Source organism: Nomia melanderi, chromosome 13 (genome assembly GCF_051020985.1).
Source record: "Nomia melanderi isolate GNS246 chromosome 13, iyNomMela1, whole genome shotgun sequence".
NCBI classification, from domain to species: domain Eukaryota; kingdom Metazoa; phylum Arthropoda; class Insecta; order Hymenoptera; family Halictidae; genus Nomia; species Nomia melanderi.
In genome coordinates this window covers 13,858,693-13,882,604 of record NC_135011.1, presented here as the reverse complement: position 1 = coordinate 13,882,604, position 23,912 = coordinate 13,858,693, and the positions used below count along the sequence as shown (strand labels likewise).

The following is a 23,912-nucleotide window of genomic DNA, read 5'->3' as shown; positions in this document are numbered from 1 at the left end:
ATAATATATAGATTCGTACAAGAAAGTAGACAGAAGATGCAATAGAGTTTTTTGAAGAAGTCACGATTTCATACATATGATTTGTATGTCTACACATGTAACTTACAGTTCTTTTTTTAATGTTTTAAGATTATCCGCTCTATTGTACCGTTCATTGGAATACAACGTCGTATCTTGTTGTTTCTTCTAGAACAAGTATAATTCACTGAGTAGATTTTTTAAGCAAATTCCTGTTGATACAAAATATTTCACGCCTCGGCGTTTAAAAGCTTTCACCGATTTCTATGACCTTAAAATATGTAATTGCGGATGTGATTTTGAACAACTACTTTTCTCTGTATATGTTACTACCAGTACGGTACACTGTTTTTAATAAACTGAAGAATATAACGCAAGTGTACTTTTGTTTGGGAAACCACTCTGAACCTTCCGACCTCCCTTACAATTGTACTTTTGATCTTTTTTATTATCAAATATAAGTGTAAAACCTATGCAGCCTCAGTTTAAATGAAAGAATGTCTATTGTATATCATTCTGAATTATATCAGAAATGGGAAATACATATGTATGCCACCGTGAGAAAGGAAGCTATTATATGTTCATTGAATCATGTTGTCGTTTGGAAATAAACTCTGATATATATTCCACATAATGTGACGTGCACGAATTCCATACCAAGGGATATTAGTTCTCGTGTCTCTCTAAGAATGCTCTATATTCTGTGTGTATACTCTTGTGTCTGGATCGACGTAATTCACTTTGTGATTAACGATTAAGTGGTTATATTGTTATGATTTAAACAATTCTACGACTTATAGGTGTCCGACATTATTATCGTACCTGACTTAACCTACTATCGAATTACATGCAGCAGTATTTCGGCATTTCTGTTTTCAACTGGCTCAATAAATAGCCTTAATAAATCTACTGGGCCTTTCGATATCTGCAAATATTTACTGACCAATAACGAGTCTGTCTTTATTAAATTTCCCTTTTCCTATTTTAGCCTCATCAATTTGAACTATTATATTTAGTGGTTTAAGAAATGGATAATTTGTTTATTAAAAATTACTGTCGAGGAGGTCGTAATGTAAGGAGGGAAATATTTCGAGAGGAATTTAAAATGATTTATGAAATTGTTTGTGTTCACATAACCAGTTCCTTAACCAGACAAATTCTCCTCGCGTTCTGCGTCGAACGAGACACCTCTGTTGTTCGTCGTTTGTTTTTCTATTGCGCCACTATGACACAACCGATCACTCAATTTCCCGTGAACGGGCTTTTACACGCATGACATACGCACGCGCGCGCGTATGCATTCTTATAATGTACGCGAACTTCGCATCTCTCCTACAGTAACATTATATGATACGCGATCAAGTAGCATACAATCTGGAAGGGTAAATGAACGTATTCGAACCACGTTTTATGAAAAGAAATAATTTTTCAACTTCTACTGCGAATGTTTTCTCTTTCCATTCTTTACGTAATATGTGTTACGACATGGAAACGTTATTTCTTAAACGCCATAACTTTATTGCATTTCATGCAATCCATCGTGGAATTAATGACTTCACGTTCGAATACAAACTGCTTTAACTTATCATGGTTATCATAGTTACATGAAAAAAAGCACACGAAAAATACGTGTGAAAAGGTACACATATATACGAAAATACACAGGAAAAAAGCGCACATAGAAAGAATCACATAATGTGAAATAGGCTCTGTCGCTCCTCTTTGTACCTCTTCCTCTCCGTGAAAAAAACTGGCTTCACATGTATCAATCTTTATTATATAAATAATGTCTATTCTGGATGCACAGTAGTAGCAGCCGTTAATGCTTGTAGTAAATTAAGCAGAAAACCGTTCTATTTAAGAAGAATTGCAAAACGATAAATAATTTGTTTCACAACAAGTAAGTATTTTTCTGCAATAATTCAATAAATATTTTTCATTTCTTATACGTGTGGACTGTGTTGTGTACGCGTTTTCTATTCGAAAATCTTATAGGGAAACCCGTACGTCGCACGCCGACTTAACTTTGTGCGAACTGTTTGGAAAGTGGACTGTATCTAATTACTTCAGTGAAGAATACTTTAGTGTTTATTTTTGCTTAGTTCAATAATAATCGTCAGCGGCGAGAGTATACAACGACGTCTATGTTCCGTCTTGTGTCTTATTCAAAAAATTTCTTGTGTGTCTCGTCTCTGTACCTTGCGTGGGTTTTATAAACCTTTTTTGGTAGGGGAGTACAAAATTTGTCCGAGTGGGACTCAACCGGTGATCCTGGAGGGGGTTGCCGATTGCAGCCCCCGGGTGACCCACGCAAGGGTCTTGAACGTTCTTGACACTGACCATAGCGAGTAATAAAACCAAGGATCGCCTCGACTTCTGGCAAACAGATGTAAGTTAAAGTTATGGTAAATCTACAAACTGGCAAAACGTGCCGAAGCAAATACGACTAAATTATTGAAGTAATGGTTCCTTGGGCTTTTATTTCTGCTATGGTAAAAAATATTCAGGGCTCCAATGTGCCTCGCAGAAGGTGTCGTCAATAATCCTCCTAAAGAAATTTAGCGACGCAACAGACTGTGCACTATAAGTATGTTTCATTGTGCGTTTTTTCCTATGCGCGCATTTCACGTTGTGCGATTTTTCTTGTGCGTTTTCGTGCATGTGTGCATTTTTCGTGTACGCTTTTTTCTGGTTACCGATTATTACACATGCCTAAAGATTCATATAACTTCATTATGAGTTTTATTGATACTTTAATGACCTTCATTGTTCCGTCCGACGCGGAACAAAACGGAGAAAATCCTCGAAGGTTCGTTTATGATATGGACGTGCCAACAAATTTACTTTCGGGATTAGCTTTTTTCGAACTCAGTTTATTTATTTTAGTTACAAGGGGCAATTGCACCCTAAATCAGGAGAAAATCATTTAGTCAATCCGCGCGTGTCCAGACAATAGTTTTGGAATTTTCGTCGTTCGTACAGACAACCGACCATATCATAAACCGGGAATTTCCGAAGGGTCGACGCGAACCTCGTTCGTAACGGTTCCGCCAGCCATGCGTCAACTTGGGGGAAATTTCCAAGGCATCGGCAAATCTTCGAGGATCCCTCGCACGTGGTCATTGCCCTCACTCTTGCACCAAGAGGGCAGGCCAAGGGGCGTCGTCCAAGACGCCCCCGATTTTTGGAATTATGTGCTGATTGGGTATTTTCAATTTCCCAATCAGCGCACTCGACACAAAACCTGTAGGTGTCGTATAAAAACACCTACAGGATCGCACTCGAGAGGTTTTTTCGTTCATTACAAGACTTTTCGTAACGACAGTCACACATTCAGTCCATCGTTCGGGACACATAAGTCGCTCAATCGTTCGGAGTGACGATATCTCAGATACTCAATCGTTCGGAGTAACGAGATATCATTCATTCATTCAAACAGTAGTCAGTCCATCGTTCGGGACAACTACAACTAGTGATCTGATCTCAACCAGTCGGAGATCAGAGTTGAATCAGTCGATTTCTGAAGAAATTCGTAAATCGACGCGTCGCGAGTATTAACGAGACCTAAAGTTAAAACTGGGATTTACAACCCCAGCCGAGGAATTTAATCCGCGTTAGTATTCGTGTACGTGCGACGTCGCATTTTTCGGTACCTCGAGCCGGATCTACTACGCAACATTTGTTGGTCCTTCGAGCCGGATCTGTGACGGTACATTCATAGTCTCTCTGTACCTATATTTACCGATAACTTCTAACCTCTCAACTATGCAACTTAATTTAAAAGAACTCTCGTTTTGTCAAACGCAGAACGAATGCACTTAGGATATATTTTAATAAAAACTCAAAGCAAAACAAAGAACAATTACATGTTTATCTGAAAAAATAAAGTTCATCATTGAAAGACTTAGTATGATCTTGAAGCTTTAAGATGACGTGTATACTCGTCAAACGCAGTTAACTGGTTAATGGTAGACTACTGACAAGACATAGTTCTGAAACATTTCGTTCCTACAACCCAAACCCAAGCAATAGCATGGCTGTTATGAGATGCACAATATTTATATTGCATCAACCAGGAATCTAAATTTGTCAAAAGTTCCCTGCAAATATTTTGGAAACTAAGGCTAACATGTGTATATAGGGAAACGTTGTTCAGAATGATGTCCTTGACAACATATTTTAAGATTATTGAAATCGGTGAGAACGACCCTTTTCTGAATAATTACGAACAATTATGTTTTTTAACTTTTAGTTTCAAACTACGCAAGATATTGATACATTTTCATTTTATACATTTCGTGGTAAAACGGCTGTGTGTTTAAATTCTGCGCAAAATATGACCATTTAGTTTCTATAAAACAAGTTTTTTTATAAAATTCAGATTTGAAAACGAGACTCATAATAAGGTTAAAGGAATAATAATTTGTTATATAATGGCTACGATGCTACCTTTCTTAAGTAAAATTATCTGACCTTTAGTTATCATGAGTGATACTATATTAATCTTTATTTTTTCTAAGTATTAAAAAGATTGCTTTAATTGCTGAATAAGTAATTTCACAGGAAAATATTTCAAGGGTGCATACGCAAGGGTGCCTTTATTTAAATGGTATTGTAGCGAGAATCATTATTGGTGGAATGGTCATTAACGTTTAAAAGGGTTTCATTATTAAATACAAAACAAAAGCACAGTAGATGCTTGAATTTTTGAGAACACTAGGGCTGTCCGGAATGTATTCGACCTCCGCTTATATCTTCTCTTCTGAATGGGCTATCACAGATAACGTATGTTTATATTGAAGGTAGAATCTTCATAAATGATCACGATACGAAGAATACTGCATATCCTCATCTAATAACAATATATAGTTTCTTAACCATTTCGTCCCTGAATATGTATACTTTTTCATATAAATTTTGTGAAAAAAAGACTTAACGTTGCGCATTAATCAACCAAAACACATGTACTGACAGCTGATTAGCACTTAAGCTGTCAGCCATAAGCAAAGATCATTCATCAACACAACCGATCTATCTATTTGTTGCAAATTGTCCAACAATTTCTGATATAACAGGGTATTTTGCAACTTCGCCATAGTTAATATGCATATCAGTACAGCATGCATATATGCAAAATTTTTTAAAATTTTTTTTGATTTTACAATCTTACAGATGCGGAAGAACAATGTATTTTTTGTTTAAACTTGTTTTCGTATTATTTCTTACCGTTCTAAAGATAATCCACAAGAAAGAAAAATTTGCATCTTTTTGGAGGGGTGATTTCACCCAAAGTGAAATTCGGTAGGAAAAAATATTGCAATGTCTTAGGCTTGACTTAATCTATTAATACACAAAGTTTCATAACTTTTTGAATTTCTGGGTTCCACACTTTTTCTTGTAAGTACCTTGGTCTTTTGAATTCTAAAACACTTTCTTCTTACCTTGCCATACTTGGCAAACAGCTTGAAATAAACTTGAAACTTATCAAAGACGTATCATCGTCAACATCTTGTGCAAGTAGAATACATTACGGAGAGATGGCCGACTTTTTTTTCAAAGTATTACATTATAAATGTTATTAATATCTAATAAAACAAAATGTATTTATGAATGTAAATCCCACATACGAAGAATAGTTAAGTAGGTATCTGTGCAAGATTCGGTATACCATTAAAAACAATTGAAAATATAAATATTTAACAATGTAAATGGTATTAACTAATCTCATCCGAAATTACTCTATAGCCAACAACGATGTATTTATGTATCATTGATTAGTATTATAAACTTTAAGGAGTGACATATTCGTTTATCGAAGTCAATTCGTTCCGATAAACAATTTTTCGGACAATCAGTTTGGACCAAAGTAAACATGTCATGAATCAATCAGAAATTCAACAGTTTTCAAATGTACTTTCATCCTTTTTGTATGCCTTCAATAATATTTAAGAGTATAAATAAAACCTAATCGTAAACATTAAAATTAGATAGAACACTAAAATAGAACACTGGAAGTAAGAAGGATGTTTGCTTCCAAGTGTAAATATTGATGGAAACATAGTTTAATTCGTCTAATCGGTCATTCTCATCATCGAAAGGTAGGAATCGGTGTTCCGATAAATGACGTTCCTCTATACTTTGAAGGGAGCATTGTCGAGATTAATCAAGAATAACAACCCCGTTCTGTTATATCGCAAGGTTGGATACCTTCCGGGAAACCTTCGTATCAGTTACTAACTTCGTACAGTTACTAACTGTAGTACGGTTTATATTTGGCAAAAAGGTATACCGTACTCTAAACAGAGACGGTGAAATTTTCTTTTATTCTAAAAATATCAAATATCATATAAGGGAGACCGATTTCATCAATCACTCACAATCTACAGTTTATTAGTTGTTGCTGTTGTGTGTAAGTGATGCTTGTCCGTTCCTGTATACACCCACGGAGTCCCACGTGCCATCACGCGGATTATCTTCTCAACCCTCTTGAGGTTGTAAGTCATAAGTTTTGACACGTTCTGGAACATGATTTAGCCGTAACTACTGTTACCCGTCAAATTAATATTGACCACCTAAATCCACGTTGTTGAACTAGTGATGCTTATTCCTGTGAATTTACCACTATACCTACTCTCAGCGATAAAAAACATAGCACACTATATAAATAAGATGTTTTTCATTTTTAAAACTATATATATATATATATATATAATTACTTTTGATATTTATACTGTTTAATAAAAATAAACAATTATTTTAATGTATTTAAACCGATTCATTATAAAAAGAAAAATATTTATTTTATAATATGTATTGGAAAGTGAAAAACTAGTGCGTCAAACAAATAGCACATTCTTCTTAAAATATTTAATATATAAAAGAAAGTATTATTTCAATATTTTGTAGCCCCTTCTTTTGTTTGTATAACTGACAGTAAACATCTTGACGCAGATTTAAATAATTTCTTAACAAACTTTTTGCTTAATAATGTCCAGTTTCGTTCGATACAGTTTTTTAATTCTTGAACTATACGAAATTGTCTTCCCTTAGCATATACTAATCTGGTTAACCATGCCTAACAATTTTTGACGATGTTCAAGTCTAATGACAGCCGGCCACTTTAAAATTTAAATATTTCGTTGTCTAAAGTATTCTTGTTCATGCTTCGCTTTATTAGCTCCCGCATTGTCCGGTTGAAAAATAAAAGTTTGTCCTGCGATTTTTATTGCCTGTTTCTTTAATTGTTTGTCTATTAAATATATATAATCCGGTCTTTTCATTTTTTCATTTCTAAACTTAATTTCAATGTTGCCGTAATATTCAATTTCAGCGCCATTATTCATTCTTCCAGGACTTGCTTGTTGACGATTTAAAATCTGCGTTTCTTTACGTAAATTATGATAATAATTAATTAATTAAAGTGTTCACCGTTTTATATATTTACAATTCTTTATAATACGTTGCACATTACGGATAGCAGTATCTACATCAGCTGTTGCTGCAATTTCTCTTGCAGTCGATGCTGAATTTGATACAATTCTTCAAATTGCACGTCGTGGACGATCAGTGATTGTTTTTGGACGACCCGTACTCTTCTTTTTTCATAATTCTCCATATTTCTAAAAAAAATGATTAATAACTTTACAACTACGATTTAATATTTTCGCAATTTCATTAATGAAAAGTTTCTTTACGCAAATTCTGAATTGTTACTATTTCACAATTACTCAAGCTTTTACCGTAACCCACTGTATAATCAACTATATAATTTTATAAGATATCGCTGTGGAAATACACACAGTATTATATATTTGCTAATGTAAACAGTTTTACCACTCTGTACCAACTGAAATAGGAAAACTTTGAAGGTGTGCTATCATATCAACGTAACGGTCAGTACTAATATCTAAGTTTTCAGCTTTTCCGTAAGCCCTTATGCACAATAGAGGTTTTACCATGAACACCTGCAATGTATGGCTGACTGAAAAGCGATACACAGTACGAGAACTTGTACTATTCAATTATGTTTGCAAAAATTAACAGAATTATACGATGTGCTATCTTTCTGTCGCGGAGTGTAGTACGTATATAACCGAAAATTATTTAGAACTTAAATACTTAATTAAAAATGTGATAATTGAATTATCCTTAAACTTGTCGAAACGAGACTATTTTTGAACGTGATTTGACGTATCAATACTTATCAACAAGAGAAACTTTACGAGATCATGTTGAACGTGTAGTTAAGAATTCGACCTTTGGAGCACGCTTGTCGATTCGAAAGATATTTGTCGTATTAACTGACGTAGATTGTTGCTGATCAAACGATTGATCAGGACTTGACGAAATAAGATGATTGTAGAGGAACAAGTGTTTTTTTAGCGATGAGCGCAAGTTAACGCTCATGTTAACTAATGCAGTGTTCTGCCCGGGAACGCGATTTTTTTCAAATTGATGAATATTGTAAAAATTGATATTTTTGACACCTTTCCCCTCTGACAAAAATACTGTTCTCTTTTACTTTCTGAAATAATCACAAAAATCTTTGGCCACCACTATATTGAATTGTGTATATCTTACATATATAAGCGTGTCGATGAGACAGCTGTATAAGCATAGTTGCACGTTCGTCGCTTCGATCTTCTCCGGTTTCAGTATTCACAGTGGTGGAAGTTTCTATAAGAAAGGTATTATCTTCCTCAGTTTCGTCATGTAATTTGTACAAGAAACATTACTTAAATCTCAGGTCAAGTGGTTATTGGAAGTAGTATATTCATTAAAAGTAAAATTTTATAATAATATTCTGTTTTGTGTGATATTACATTATGCTGCGAGGAAAAGTTTTAAACCTCGAAGAAAGAACAAAAATAAGAGTATATCACTATGCAGGACTTTCTAGTCGAAAAATAGCAGAGGCAGTATATTCTCTAAGCTCTAGTATTTCTGTATATTATTTTCTAAAATTAGGTGACGAATATGGTAAAAATCATTATTCTGGTGGTAATAAAAAATCATCATGGCGAGATCATTCTGGTTTATTGAAAGAAATAATACGTAATAATACAACTGCTAGGGAAGTAAAGAGAGTTTTGTATCTTCTTACAACTACACGTCATATTCAGGAAATATCACATGAAAGTGCATTGTTAAAATGGATAAAAAAAGTAATGAAGCCACCTCTTACACAGGATCATAGGAATGCAATATTAGAATTCGCGAGAAATCACACGAGATGGGACGAAGGATGGAAAACAATAATATTCTCCGACGAAAAGAGGTTTAATCTAAACGGTTATAAGTATTATTAGCATGATTTGCGCATAGATAAGATATACACAAGCAAAAATATTGCTGGTGAAACTTCAATGGCTTGGAGGAAATTTAATTATAATTCCAAGACGCCAATATGTAAAATTTCGACACGAATGAATGCAGACAAACATATAGATTTATTAGATAATATTGTAAGTTCGTTTATGGAAGAAAATCATGGGGGTGTCGTATTTCAACAAGATAACGCAGTTATTCATAACGCCCAAAAGACTAAAGAATGGTTTACACGAAAAGGTTTACTATAGAAAATTTATGGGGAATTTTGTAATGTACAGTATATCAAAATGAGAAACAATATAAAAACATTAGACATTTAGAAAATTCAATAAGACGGGAATGGGAAAAAATTGAAAAAACAACTTTGCAAAAATTAGTAACAAGTATGAAAAACAGAATATTTTGAGTCATTAACAGCGAAGGTGGCAGTATTAGTTGTTAAAGAATGAATTTAGATTTGTTTAGCAAATGTACATATGAATTGAAAAGACTGTACTTATAGAAATTTCGACACCATTTTGGACGCAATACTGTACTATTTGGTTTACAAGAAAAATAAAACATCTTTTTTAATTTTGCATTTTAATTTTTTACTTTCTGTCACTCCTTAATTACTTCACAACATTTTTTTTTGCACTCCCTTTAAAAATTCTAGATTTTTTTTTAATAGTAGTGTTGTTATATCATCGATTTCAATTTCCAGTAGTATTGGACAAAACCTATTCCTAAAGATGGAATGCACGTGTTTTAAAATAATTGCTAAAAATGATCAAACGAGTGGACCCCGCCTAGTTTTCGAAATATTTCCCAACGGTAAGTGTTTATGACGAGTTGTATGGTAATGATTCCCCGAGTTAGAGGCAGATACCGAGTAAGTCAAAGTTCCGGCTATATTTAGCTGACTGACTGTTCGAAAGCTGTTCGAGAATAATGATTTCTATTAACGTACATATCAGATATCAAAAAATAAAAAAGGTTTAGAGAAATGTTTAAGGAAGTTCAAAGAATTGTAAGAACACAGACGATGCATATCTTTTGTATTTCCCAATACGCATTGGCACATTATCTAGCCACTATAGAAATGATCTAAGTATTCCGTCTTGTACTCAAGAAATGCTCTGAAAGGAATATAAGTCAAGTTGTTCAGCTTTCATCTTTTCTCATTTCATTTTCAATACTAATTTTCAATACTAATTTTCTATTCGTCGATAGAAATATACGCAACCAAACAAAACACAGCGAAATCGTGCTGTTGTCCCTAAGCCATGCCGGAGTTCTTTTCGTGTGCAGCGCAGAGTATTACGTTAAAAAATATTAGAACAAACAAAAGAAGGCAAACAATAGAATAAACAACACGTAGACAAAACGCCGGTGATTATTCGAATCCGCGACAATATTACGAAACATTAAACTTCTTAGGAAAAACACTATTCTAAAGCAGTTGTAGGTGAATGATACTAGACTCCGTATACTCGTTTCTCAACACAAGTTTATTTAAAATGCTTCGTGGATTCGTGTACGGGCCGAAAAAACGTGAAGTGTTAATAGTGGCGAAGTTCGTCATCGACCGACCTCCCTCAGTCAAGAAAAGTTCCCTCCTCTAAGAAAAAGTCGCGAAGAAAGGAAAAAGATATGGATAGACAGAGAGAAAGTCGAGGAGGAGAGGAAAGTTAAGAAATACCGGAAAAACCCAAATAGAGGTTGACAGTGAAAGAAGCTGGTAAAAGAGAAAGTGGGAAGGTTCGCAAGTACCTACAAGTGGATACTAACCAGGCTCATGCCAGATCCTAAAATACGTAAGCGATAAAGAAGGTAGAAGTAAAAATTTGATTCATGCGAGTCTGCTCGCTAAATGTGCACTTAGATAGACCCGGTATGGACAGAAAAAGGAGGAAATAGGAAACAATAGAAAAGAAGACAGTTTTCCAGAACGCAAGGACGTACGCAATACCGCGACCGACGGTAGCTGAAAAGTCAGAGGAGCAGAGGGACTCCTATACTCACGATGTTTGGGCCTCCTCAGTCTTCGACTCAGGGTCGTTATTGATCACAAGGCAGTAACAAAGGACCGAAGCGAGACTGAGTACGATGGAGTCAGATTGTAACGATAGAGATTAAAGTTCACAGTGCCATCAACTTCGTTTTCTATCGTTACATCTCACTCCGTCGCACTCAGTCCCACTTCAGTCCTTTGTTACTACCAATAATGATCATGCATCAAAGACTGAGGCCGGGCTGAACATCGTGAGTGGAAGAGTCCCTCTGCTCCTCTGACGTTTTAGCTTATGGGTAGTCTGCCACCTCGTCGGAGCTGTACTATATTTATGTGACTGTTTTTACGTGCCGAAACAGCGCTCGGCTTTATCGCGGGATTATGATTTAAACCGACGCTGTCCCTTTTCAGGAACCACGTTTTATTACTCAAAAAGTATTTTGAACTTTTTTTACCTCTTGCAATAATCACTAGGTGATTCTTATAAAGCTCCTATTCAAATAGAGTATTAAATTTGACGTAAAAAGCTATTATACAAAGTAGGATCTATAATGGATGTTTACTGAAATATTTTTAAGTTAACACTAAAACTACTGAGTATACTCTAAGGTTCCTCTTCAGAAATGTCTGCAGAATCCAATGGCGCATTGCAAATTCGTACTAGCCAACCCACTTTTCGTAGAAATGTAACAGAAGTGCGTACAAAATACGCGCATCTACCCTTTTTTAAATTTTGATCATCATTTACAAACATTTAATGATACGCAAAATTCAAAATTTGTATAGCTACGTGTTCGGCAAGTCCCTTTATTTTCTGCGACAAATTTTAACTGCCTATCGTTTTTAGTTTTCACGTAACACTTGGTTTTCTGAAAAATTCGACTGTTTTTACAAAAACCCAGTTTTTTTCGAAAACTGGACACGTCCCAGCAATTTGTTTTTCGGATTCGTATTTAGGGTAAGGAACTCTATAAGGACCATCTAGTGGCTATTACAAAACAAAAATCGTGTTCTACAGTGTAATTTCTACAAATACTCCTTAAAAATGAAAGTTCAAAGTATATTTTTAGAATATCTTAGACGCTTCAGTCAAATCATATGAAAAATTATTAAATCAAATTATATGTTTAAGTAGCATTTGTTAAATATTTTTCCTATCAAACGTTAATGCATTTTAACTTAATTTCGAATGTAGAATTCTTGAAATAATCCAACACGTTCATACACTTCTGTATGCAAACCATTCAATGGAATTGATTTGTGTAAAAAAGAATCTGCAATTTAATTCTAGAAAGGTGAACTCTGCATTTTTTAATTTTGTCGTTACATTTATGAAAAATGGAAAGTCGCAGGAAAATAAACCATCATGTACAATTCAATTCTTTTCTGTTGACATTTTCTGTGACGCCCCCTCGAAACAGGAGAAACATAAAAATACAAACACATGTATTCTCTGTTCATTTATAGATTCTACATGGAATTTACATGGCATGAATAACATTTAGTACGAAACATTACTAAAAATACCCGCATTTTTAATATATTACAATATAAACGAATGATTTATTTTTAAATTTATCGATTTCTGTGATATTCTAAAAGGGATTGTTAATGTGTAATGTAGGTCAATGGACCAAAGAAATTGTTAATTTTATGTATCTGGTTTGTAAGGCCAGATATTTATTGTTAACTTGGTTGCACTGGCGTACTGAATAAGTTTTGAATAATTAACAAGGATTGGCTTGATTTATCGGACTGTGTGTCCCTTTATTTTGTTGTTGAAAATACTTGTCTTAATACTATGATGTCGCTGTCTTGATGAACTCTGTCTGATTTGTACAATCGAGTGTGCCTTATACTAATTGTGGAGATGAGGGTGTGTACTGTTTCGTGTGTATGTTAAAAGGTGGGAAATATTTTCGTCCAATGAAGTTGTTGGGGGTTGAATCTGCTGTCTTGTGGTCACGCCTTGTAGGGTAAGTTGGACAGGTCAAGTCAGGTATCGTCAGTAGGAGTGTGGAGTACCGTTAGGGTGTCGTGAAGCTAAGCCGTCCTTTGTGTATTGAAAATGTCTGAATTTGTTTGTTTTATGGTGTCTCGAATGGTTAGGGTTTTATTTAATGTGTCCGGGCCTTTTTCTCTATCGTAAAAACTAAATGTTCCTTGACTATGCAAACGGGACGATGAGGGTTATTTCTTAACTGTATGTATTCTTAACATTCCGCCCGCCTTGAACGACTTCGTTCAAAGAGTCTATGTGTGTGGTGAAAAATATGATAACTGCCCATACAAATGTGTGTGTTGATGCGAGATGAACTTAAATTACATAATGAATGTGTGTGTCAATATATACAGCTTACAATGTACGGTGTGGGTTTGAATCTATATACAATTGAATTATGAATATATAAATACAAGGAGCAATTCCTGTGATTATCCATTTGGTGGAACTTCTATGTCTTGATCCATTGGCAGGATACATATTTTGGTGAGTGGCCGTTTGGTCAGGCCTTCCGCTGTTTTAATGGATACCACTCGAGTGATCCTGTCAGCTCCAGTGTGAAGTTCGACGATCCTTCCCAGCCTCCATCTGAGTGGTGGAAGGTTGTCGTCCTTAATTAGAACTAGTGTCCCGGGTCCAAATGTAGTAGGGGATTTTGTTCGCCATTTGTTGCGTTGTTGCAGCTGATGGAGATATTCAGCTTGCCATCGTTGCCAGAAATGCTGTAACATACTCTGGAGGTGTTGATAACGACTGAGTCGATTTTCCTGGATATGCTTCAGGTCAGGTTCTGGAAATGCGGTTAGTGAGTCGCCGGTAAGGAAGTGTCCAGGTGTGAGAGGGGATAGATCTGCTGGATCATCGGAAAGGGGGGATAAGGGTCGTGAATTTAAACATGCTTCGACTTGAGTTAATACGGTGTACATTTCTTCATATGTTAAGCGAGTTTTGCCAATGATTCTCTTTGAATGATTCTTAGTGGATTTAACTGCTCCCTCCCACAATCCTCCAAAGTGTGGAGCTCGAGGGGGAGTCAAATGCCACTGAATTTTATTTTCGCTTAGAAATTTTTCAACGCGTTCAGGATGTTCTTTATCAACTAATAATTTACTAAGATCGAGAAGTTCGTTGCGTGCTCCGATGAAATTAGTACCATTGTCTGAAAAAATGGTGTGACACAATCCGCGGCGTGCTATGAATCTTTTTAGGCAATTTAAGAATGATAAAGTTGTCATGTCTGTTGCTAATTCTAAATGTACAGCCTTAGTGGAGAAACATACAAATACACACATGTATGCCTTGAATGTTTTGATCGTGCTGTTTTTATCTTTGCGCCAAAGTATGCGGTGGAATTTGCGATTTTGTTCTCGCACCCAAACTTGCCGATACATCTTGGCAATGTCTGCCGAGAGATCGTACCGGTGTTTTCGAAATCGTAAAAGAATCGATATTAAATCGTCTTGAACTACGGGTCCGACCCATTGAACGTCATTCAGTGAAAGCCCCGACGTGGTCTTGGCAGACCCATCAAAAACGACACGCAATTTCGTAGTAGTACTATTTGCTTTGTAAACTGCGTGATGTGGCAAGTAATACCCTGAGTGTGTGTATAGTTCTTCCTTATTTGTGACCTCGCTCATGTGTCCTAATGATTCGTATTCTTCTAGAAATTTAGTGTATTCTTCCCTAATGTCGGGTTGTGTATCTGGTTTACGTTCTAAGTTGTGTAATCGTTTCTCTGCATGGTGCATCGAATTGCCTAATTGTTCTAAATTTTCCTTGAATGGAATTGCTATCGTGTACCTCCCCTCCATGTCTCGTGTGGCAGTGGAGTTAAAATGTTCTTCGCAAAAATGCGGTGTCTTTGTGTGTTCGTTCGTGTCATTTTCGATTTCACAAAATTTCGCTAATTGTTTGTGAATCTCTTCATTTGTGACTAAGTGACAGATGGTGTGTGTTTCCGCGAGAGAGGGAGAAAGTTCTAACTTTCCTACGATAATCCAACCTAACTGTGTTTTTTGTAAGGAAGGATGGCGGGGTCCTAATGAGTGACGTCCTACGCACATTAAATCCCAGAATAAATCCCCGCCGATAATCATATCAACTTCTCGGGGAACATTAAAGTATGGATCTGCTAAAAACATGTTGGATGGAATCCCTAATAGCGAAGAGTCAACTGGTCGATTTGGAATATTATCAGTGATGGTTGGTAAAATTAAACAAGAAATTGATTTGCTGAAACCGTTGAAACGCGAGATTATGTTTGTATGTGCCTGATGCTGGATGTTTTTTGCTAACTTGCTAATTCCTGAGACTCGAACATTTATTTTCTCACGATTTAATTGTAGTGTGTTTGCTAATTTTTCCGACATGAAGTGTGACTGTGACCCTGAATCTAAAAGAGCACGACATTCCCTTTTTATTCCGCGGTGATCTTTAATATAAACTAAGGCAGTGGCTAACATTGTCACTTTATTTTCTTGTGTGATAACTGTCTGAACGGTAATTGATTCGTGCATATTTGTGGTAGTGTGTGCGTTTACGTTTGATGTGTTTTGTCTTGATGTTGTGGGAGCTGGTTTAACCTGAGGTGATGCGTTTGTATTATAATCTATGTGTAACAATGTGTTGTGTTTCTTTGAGCATTTTTTACACAAGCTTCGTGTGCAGTCTATGCTTCTATGACCTACTGTGAAACAATTGAAACATATGTGTAAATCCTGAATTTTTGCTCGCCGTTCAATGGGAGACAATCTCAAAAAACTAGAGCAGTTATATAACTGGTGATCCCCTGTGCAGAGAGGACACCCAGTATGCGAGTTCGCTACGTGTGTGGTAACGACTTTGAATTTGTTGTGCCTAATTTCGTTTGTGAATTTATTGTGTATTATTTTGTCTGCTGTGATTCTTTCTAAGTATTTACAGTGATTTTCAAGAAAATTCATCATATCATGTAGCGATACATCTCCCTGAATATTATTCATTCTCCTTTCCCATTCGCGTTGTGTGTTAATATCCAATTTTGATGTGAGTAAGTATATTATGAGTGTATCCCAAGAGTCTGTTGGTTCGCCAAGTGCTTTTAGTGCTAATAAATTATTGTTAACGTTATCAATTAAATGTCTTAAATCCGTCAATGATTCTTTGGGAAAAGATGGTGTTTCATACATTGATCTTACATGATGGTACTTTAACGTTTTCAAGTCTTCATAACGATCCCTTATTCTATTCCAAGCAAGCGTGTAATTTAATTCCGATATGCCTAAAGCCTGAATTGTACGTGTTGCGTTGCCCTTTACTGATGCGTTTAAATAGTGGAATTTTTCTATGTTTGACAGACTTGGATTATTATGTATGAGTGACTCGAAAGTATCCCTAAATTTCACCCAATTGTTATAGGAACCGTCAAACGTGGGCAATTCTATGGTCGGTAATTTGATACGATTTTCTGTACTAGAGATAACTGAAATAGGTGTTGGTGCTTGAGTGGATTGTGTATGATGTGCTTGAGATCGTGATATTATGTCTTCTGCTAAGGCGGTTAATTGAAAGAATGAATTTTCAAACGAATCGCGAACATCTGTATGTTCTTCAGCCGACGGCGTACCTTCTACGGACGACTCGATTTGACATTGTACTGTGTCAAATTTTTCGTACAAAGGTGTTATCTTCTCTAACCGTTTTTGAAGTTCAGTGACAGACGATGAATGATTAAATGAATCTAAGTATGCTTTAAAGCGAGTCAATGACGCTTTGATTTGACCTCGGATTACAGTAGATTGTTTCAATGTAGCTTCCATATTTATAAACTGACTCAAATCGAAGAATGGAGAAATGACTTACGGTTGAAGATAGGAAATTTGTGTAGGAAGGCGATCACCACTGATGTTTCCGCTTCTGTTTTCCTGCTTGATCTTGTACGTTGTAGCTGCGTTCCCTTTTTTTGGCTCGGCAATGACGTTCCCCTGGGCTGCTGGAATATTTAGGCCTCTCGATGATGAGATGTAAGATCCTATCCCTTGAACAGCGTCGGCAGAATGGAAGTCCGCTGTACCAATTGGAGTAGCCGCCTTTGTTGAACTCACACGTAATATGTATGGTTCACTCGTTCGCACAAGTACAGTTTGTTTGTTAGTTGCACTAGTTCCGGATGTATCCGGCTCGAAGGACCAAAATGTTAATGTGTAATGTAGGTCAATGGACCAAAGAAATTGTTAATTTTATGTATCTGGTTTGTAAGGCCAGATATTTATTGTTAACTTGGTTGCACTGGCGTACTGAATAAGTTTTGAATAATTAACAAGGATTGGCTTGATTTATCGGACTGTGTGTCCCTTTATTTTGTTGTTGAAAATACTTGTCTTAATACTATGATGTCGCTGTCTTGATGAACTCTGTCTGATTTGTACAATCGAGTGTGCCTTATACTAATTGTGGAGATGAGGGTGTGTACTGTTTCGTGTGTATGTTAAAAGGTGGGAAATATTTTCGTCCAATGAAGTTGTTGGGGGTTGAATCTGCTGTCTTGTGGTCACGCCTTGTAGGGTAAGTTGGACAGGTCAAGTCAGGTATCGTCAGTAGGAGTGTGGAGTACCGTTAGGGTGTCGTGAAGCTAAGCCGTCCTTTGTGTATTGAAAATGTCTGAATTTGTTTGTTTTATGGTGTCTCGAATGGTTAGGGTTTTATTTAATGTGTCCGGGCCTTTTTCTCTATCGTAAAAACTAAATGTTCCTTGACTATGCAAACGGGACGATGAGGGTTATTTCTTAACTGTATGTATTCTTAACAGGGATAATGGTCGATCTTCATATGGAAAGCAGTTCTTAGTTCTTCGATGTATATGAATAAAAGTAGATGAAAAAATATTTGTCAGGTATTTTTTAAGAACTATCTTTCCTATAACTTTCATCAAAATTAGTGCTCGCGGATTCGGTATTCTGCTGTACCAGATAAAACCATTTAGCTTGTACCTTCTCTGAGAAGAAGCAATATTTAACCCTAAAATACTACAGAGTATCAGCAGGACGATAGAAAATTTGTATTCATTCCTATCTTGTTTACTATATTCAGTTACCGAAATAAATAAATATCTTCAATACAAATTAGAAGTTTATATGATTTTTTATAATAGTTTTATAAACTTGAACGTTTATAGTAGTTAAAGGTTAACCCTTTGAGTATCAAAGAGCGATATTGCTGCTGCATACATTTGTGAAAATTGTCAAGAAGCGATATATCATGTCTTAATGATCATTCTTTATATTTAATTTTTTTTTGTAAAATCTTCTCAACTTACTTTTGATTTTCTTAATAATAAAGGCTTCCAATATGTAATTTGTATTGTATAAGAATTTAATTAGATTTTACTGAAAATTACCTAAAATATACATTTTTTCTAAAACAATTAGTTTTGTTTAAAATCATCTGATATTTTTTGAAAATGTCTACAAATTTCCAGTAGCACCCGAGGCGTAGAAAAAAGTTTAAAAATGTATTTAAGGGTGGGCGACAACTAGTACTCTTACGCTGGATTGTCAAAAATCGTTGCGTTAATTCTTGTATTATTGTAAATGCGTGCAATTATGTATTGTAATTTGTAGAAGCAAAATGTATGCGAGAGACGCAAATCAGGTGATTCGGTAAGTATTGTAGGATCAAGTTTATTTCGGTATGTAATGTCCGCTCGCTGTTTCGGCACGCAATGTTTCGCCTCGTATCCCTCGCTCTATTGGCTTTTACGCTTGCATTCTGTAATAATGCACATACACACGCACTCATTTTCATACATCGATGTAATGACCGGGTCGCGATCGCTTTCGGTTGTTTGACGTTAAGACGCCGCCATCATCGTAATTGCGCCCGGTCCACAACTGTCTACATAGTTACATCCCGCGGCACACGTATTCTCGCTCACTCTACATTCTTTCTTTTACACTATCGTTTAGTTTCTCAGTGGCTAGGAATTATCAGGTCCGTTCAGATATTCGCGGCCTCATTTTATCGTAAAGGCGATCGATCATCATGGCTGCGTTGTGGTCGCACCCACAGCTTTCTGAACACCTCATAAGCAAGTGTAGTGGAAACATCTGCTTCTTTTCAGAAATGTTTAGTAAAGATCTATTGAAGCCACATGTTCAGATTTATGGTGCAGGCTGAAGGTTACAGTTATGAGAAAACTATAAATTTTACAATTTTCTTTCTTTCGGATATAAAATATTGCTGGAAATTGTCACCGGAAAGTATCTATAAAATATCATAACTGTTTCAAATTCAATGACAATTGATTTACCGTAGGCCATATGTGAGTAAGATTTATGAAACTTTCAGAATTGTTTCTTCGAAGAAAAAATGCCACCCCAATCTGCTGTTGATCACATTGTTAGTTATTGAAAAAATTGGATTTTCTAGACTTTGGAGTTTTCGAGGACTGATTTCAGAAATATTATGCCGTAAGGTAAAAACAAGTGTGCATGGAGAAAAATCGACCGTGGTTTGAAAAAGGGGACCATATTTTCGAAATTTCTTCAATATATTTATATTTGAATCTTCTAGTTAATGTGTCTTTCGTGATTTATATTATATTTTTATATTCCATTTCATCGTAATAATATTACTTGCATATGTGTATTTACATATTAAACATAAAATTATTGAACGATCGTGAAAGGTTTTTCATAATTATTTTGCAAATTTACAAAACAATTAAACATTGAAATTCAGGTCTATACAGCGCGTAATCACGGCCCTAACGAGCCGTAGCCAAAGCTCTGTGCACGCGCTCTTAACGGAGATTTCCTTAATTTGTCCAAAAGGAAAACCGTTTTCATGCTTTCTGCGGCGGTTTCCTCTTCCGAAATGTCTGCAGAATCCACTGCTGCATAGCAAATTCGTACTAACCAACCCACTTTTCGTAAAAATGTAACAGAAGTACGTACCAAGTACGCGCATCTGTCCTTTTTTAACACTAATCGTACCGAGAACCGGTCAAATGACCAGATTTAAAATTCTGCGTTTTCTTTTGTTCATTTAATTTTATATCAATTCCTGTATTGTCTGATTAATTGGTCTTCCAATGATTGATTTTCATCTTTGCTTTTGTTTCTGTTTCCACTAAAAAAGATTTATCATCTAATTTGTTTATCTCTATTTTGTGGCCTGTTATTTGACTAGTTACGGTTGGAAAATTGCCAGTATGGTTAGTGTTAAATTTCAATCATAATTTACAAGCATTTAATGATAAGTAATATTCAAAACTTTTATAGTAACATATTCGGGTAATTCTCCTTTATTTGCAAATTTCAACTGCCTGTCGTTTTTAGTTTTCACGTAACACTTGTTTCTTTTAAAAATTCGACCACTTTTACAAAAACCTATGTTTTTTCGAAAACTAAGAGTGACCCAGCAATTTGGTTTTCGGATTCGTATTTAGAGCAAGGAGCTCTATAAAGATAAATTAGTGGCTATTACAAAACAAAAACCATGTTGAACAGTGTAATTTTTCCGGAAAAAGGAACATCTATTAACTAGATTAAACAATCGATTAACAAGAAAGAAACAACTAATTATTTAAATTATGTATTATATTTATTTTAAGTAATCCGAGAAATGCTGAATTTTAATCTGAAAACGTGTTTAGCCGTATTATAGCTGAATTTTAAAATAAGATACAATTTCTTTACAATATAATATACACGATATAATATAATTTCATATATGTACATATCTTGAAGAGACTTTGAGAACAGCGCGCTCCCAAATGTTCATTGCGGGTAGCATAATTAACGAAATACAAGCGAGTACGAATGTGTAGGTGTGTATGTATGGATTGTATACAGCAGAGTCTTGTAACATCAGGACTCTGAAAATCCTGAAAAGTTTCAGAGTTCTTATGAAATGGGTTGTATGGAACAAATATTATTTTATTTAATATATATTTAACTGCAATGATATGTATACATGTTGAAAAATAAGGCGTTTAATTCAATTTGTTGTTTTTATATTTACATACATTGTGAATCAAAAGTTTGAGATCAATGCATCGGTGAAAAAGACTTCCATGTTTTGTAAACAACTTTTATTGGAGAATTTTTGTGTATGATAAAGGAGCACGTGTGTATTAATCAAGTATAACGATATGTTATTTTATTTTATATATTATAAGACATATAATTTTTAATTTGTGACGTTACATATCAAGTGATTTCAAATTTTTGGCAGTGTATATTTTCCAGTAACATTTTGAACGCTCTACATATAAGATTATTCTCTAACGCCGCGAGTTAGTCGTATACGTAATTTCTGTAAATCAGTATTGCTAGTTGGAATCAATTTGAACTAGCATTGCGAAATGCGAGAGTAATTTAAAGCTACTCTAGGAAATGTGTGTTTGATGAAATAATTCCAACAAGCTATTAGGTAATACAACTACATAGAGAGGGAAAAGGAATTCTATAACCTGGCCTGAAAATTGCAGTACTCTGCAGAACTATTGTATCTATACTTCACTGAACTTTCTGAATGAAGACGATGAATTCATTTGGAATGACTGAATATTTTTTATATATAAATGAATTTTTGATACTTACTCACACTTACGCATGTACATGCAATATATGTTACGGTTCAAGTGATTAATCAGTTTGTATTAATATTAACCGGATAGTATTCATAATAACCAAATTTACCAAGCTTAAAGTAAATAATTTATAAGAACTTATCACATGATAATTAGTAATTGTAATAATTTTTAATAGCTTCAGCTTAAGACACGCTAAAAGCGGATAAATACCACATTCGTAACCGTAAATATTCATCAAAAAATAATTTTAAAAGTCGCAAATTTTTGAAGGTTTAAATATATTTAAAAGAAATTAAATAAATATGCGTCGGAAATTTTTTTATTAAATTTCCCTGACTTTACTGCTAATTATTAATATTAGCCAGTCATTACATACCAACCGAATTTATTATGTAAACCATAACATATACACTTTGATATTTTTGTCTATGAGTATCCCGATTTCTAAACGTACGATTATTAAATATTAAATTACCTATAAAAATAACCTATACATAAAAGTAATTTCATATAAAAAGAATTACTATTAAATTGTGTAATATGTCTGAATTAAAAACATGAATTACATCGCGTAGTTGAATGACATTTACAAATCTGAACCCATGGGTGTCAAATGATGACACGAGCTTAACGGTTGACCTTGTGTCCTCGACCGAAGTGGTTTGGGAAAACAATCGTTGATCGGGCTTCTGTATTTCGTTGAGCCAGGAGTGCACAATATGCGGCGCTCAATACGATTCAATCGAACAAAACAATCTACTATTTTGCTTTTTGTTTTTCAATCTCCTACATGAGGCATGACGAAGTCTTTCCAATGTGACCATTGTTGCCAATGAGAATACGTATAACAATTAGCCAGAAATATTTCAATACGAGAAAACGGTTGTGTCATGAATATAGTCCTATTTTTCACTTTGCTTCTGAAATTTTAACTCTCTGAATTTAAACATTTGTTTTATTATCTACCAACAACTCAAACATATTTATTCATAAAATAGCGAATGACATTTGATTTCAAATAAAATGGCATATCGTTGAAAGTCATTATTAGTGCTGACGATCGCGTGTAAATGGTTAATTTTTTGTTTCGTTATTTCTGTTTTGATACATACTCTGAATAATGTGGTCGATAAAGTGCGTGCACATATTAACAGTCGTTCACAGTGTTATCTACTATGTAGTGGACACTCTGGGATAAGGACATCACAGTAAGTAATAAACATGTCGTTCGCTATCAAGATAATCCTAGTGCGTAATAAGCATTGACACTTGCCAATAAGGTAATCATAATGCATAATGCTCATAAACATTCACAGATATGGCAATTGCGTTGTTTGTATGTGCATGTGTGGTTGACTTTTTGGGAGAGCTGTGTATTAAAATTTATATGAAGAAAGAATAATTTTCAGTAGATGAACAAATAAAGAGAGAAGAAATCTATTCACCCATTTTGCTAAGAAATCCACTTCGATGAGTATTAATATCACCCTTTTAAACAGCAACGCACTTTTGTGTTTTTAAAAATACATGTCAAGTTGAATCAATGCTTAAAATGTATTGCTGTACACTTGTTTTTATACAAATATCAATATTATAAAATATATAAAACAGAAACATTTCATTAATAGTAATTTTTCTTACTAAAATTATTCATTACATATTCATATTAAATGATCGGAATGGACCTGTCTTTAAAATTCTTCCGCTACACCGAATTCATGGGTCAAGGACTTCTCACTTCTCTACTTGATCGGTCTGCTCTACTGAGAATAGTTCAGAAAGTAATTAATTTTTAACATTACATACTTCAGTAACAATTATCCTTGCAGTTCAGGATCAATATCCTTAGATCCAATTAAAAAGTTCACTTCAGCCCACATAATTAAGTAACGATTATTATTATCAATAACTAGTATGGGGATTATTTTTAGGGAATTCCCACGTGGTGCTTCTCTCTCTCTCTCTCTCTCTCTCTCTCTCTCTCTCTCTCT

At 34.9% G+C, this 23,912-nt stretch overlaps 2 protein-coding genes across 5 annotated transcripts in view; one reads left to right on the top strand and one right to left on the bottom strand.

Moving 5' to 3' along the window:
• LOC116425661 (tachykinin-like peptides receptor 99D) overlaps positions 1–23,912 on the top strand; it is a 603,076-nt gene that overhangs the window by 179,268 nt on the left and 399,896 nt on the right. The gene's annotated exons all lie outside the window — the stretch shown is intronic.
• Positions 13,775–17,143, bottom strand: LOC116434754 (uncharacterized). The gene has a single exon (XM_076373371.1). It carries the CDS (start codon positions 17,141–17,143, stop codon positions 13,775–13,777), a length of 3,369 nt encoding a protein of 1,122 aa, XP_076229486.1.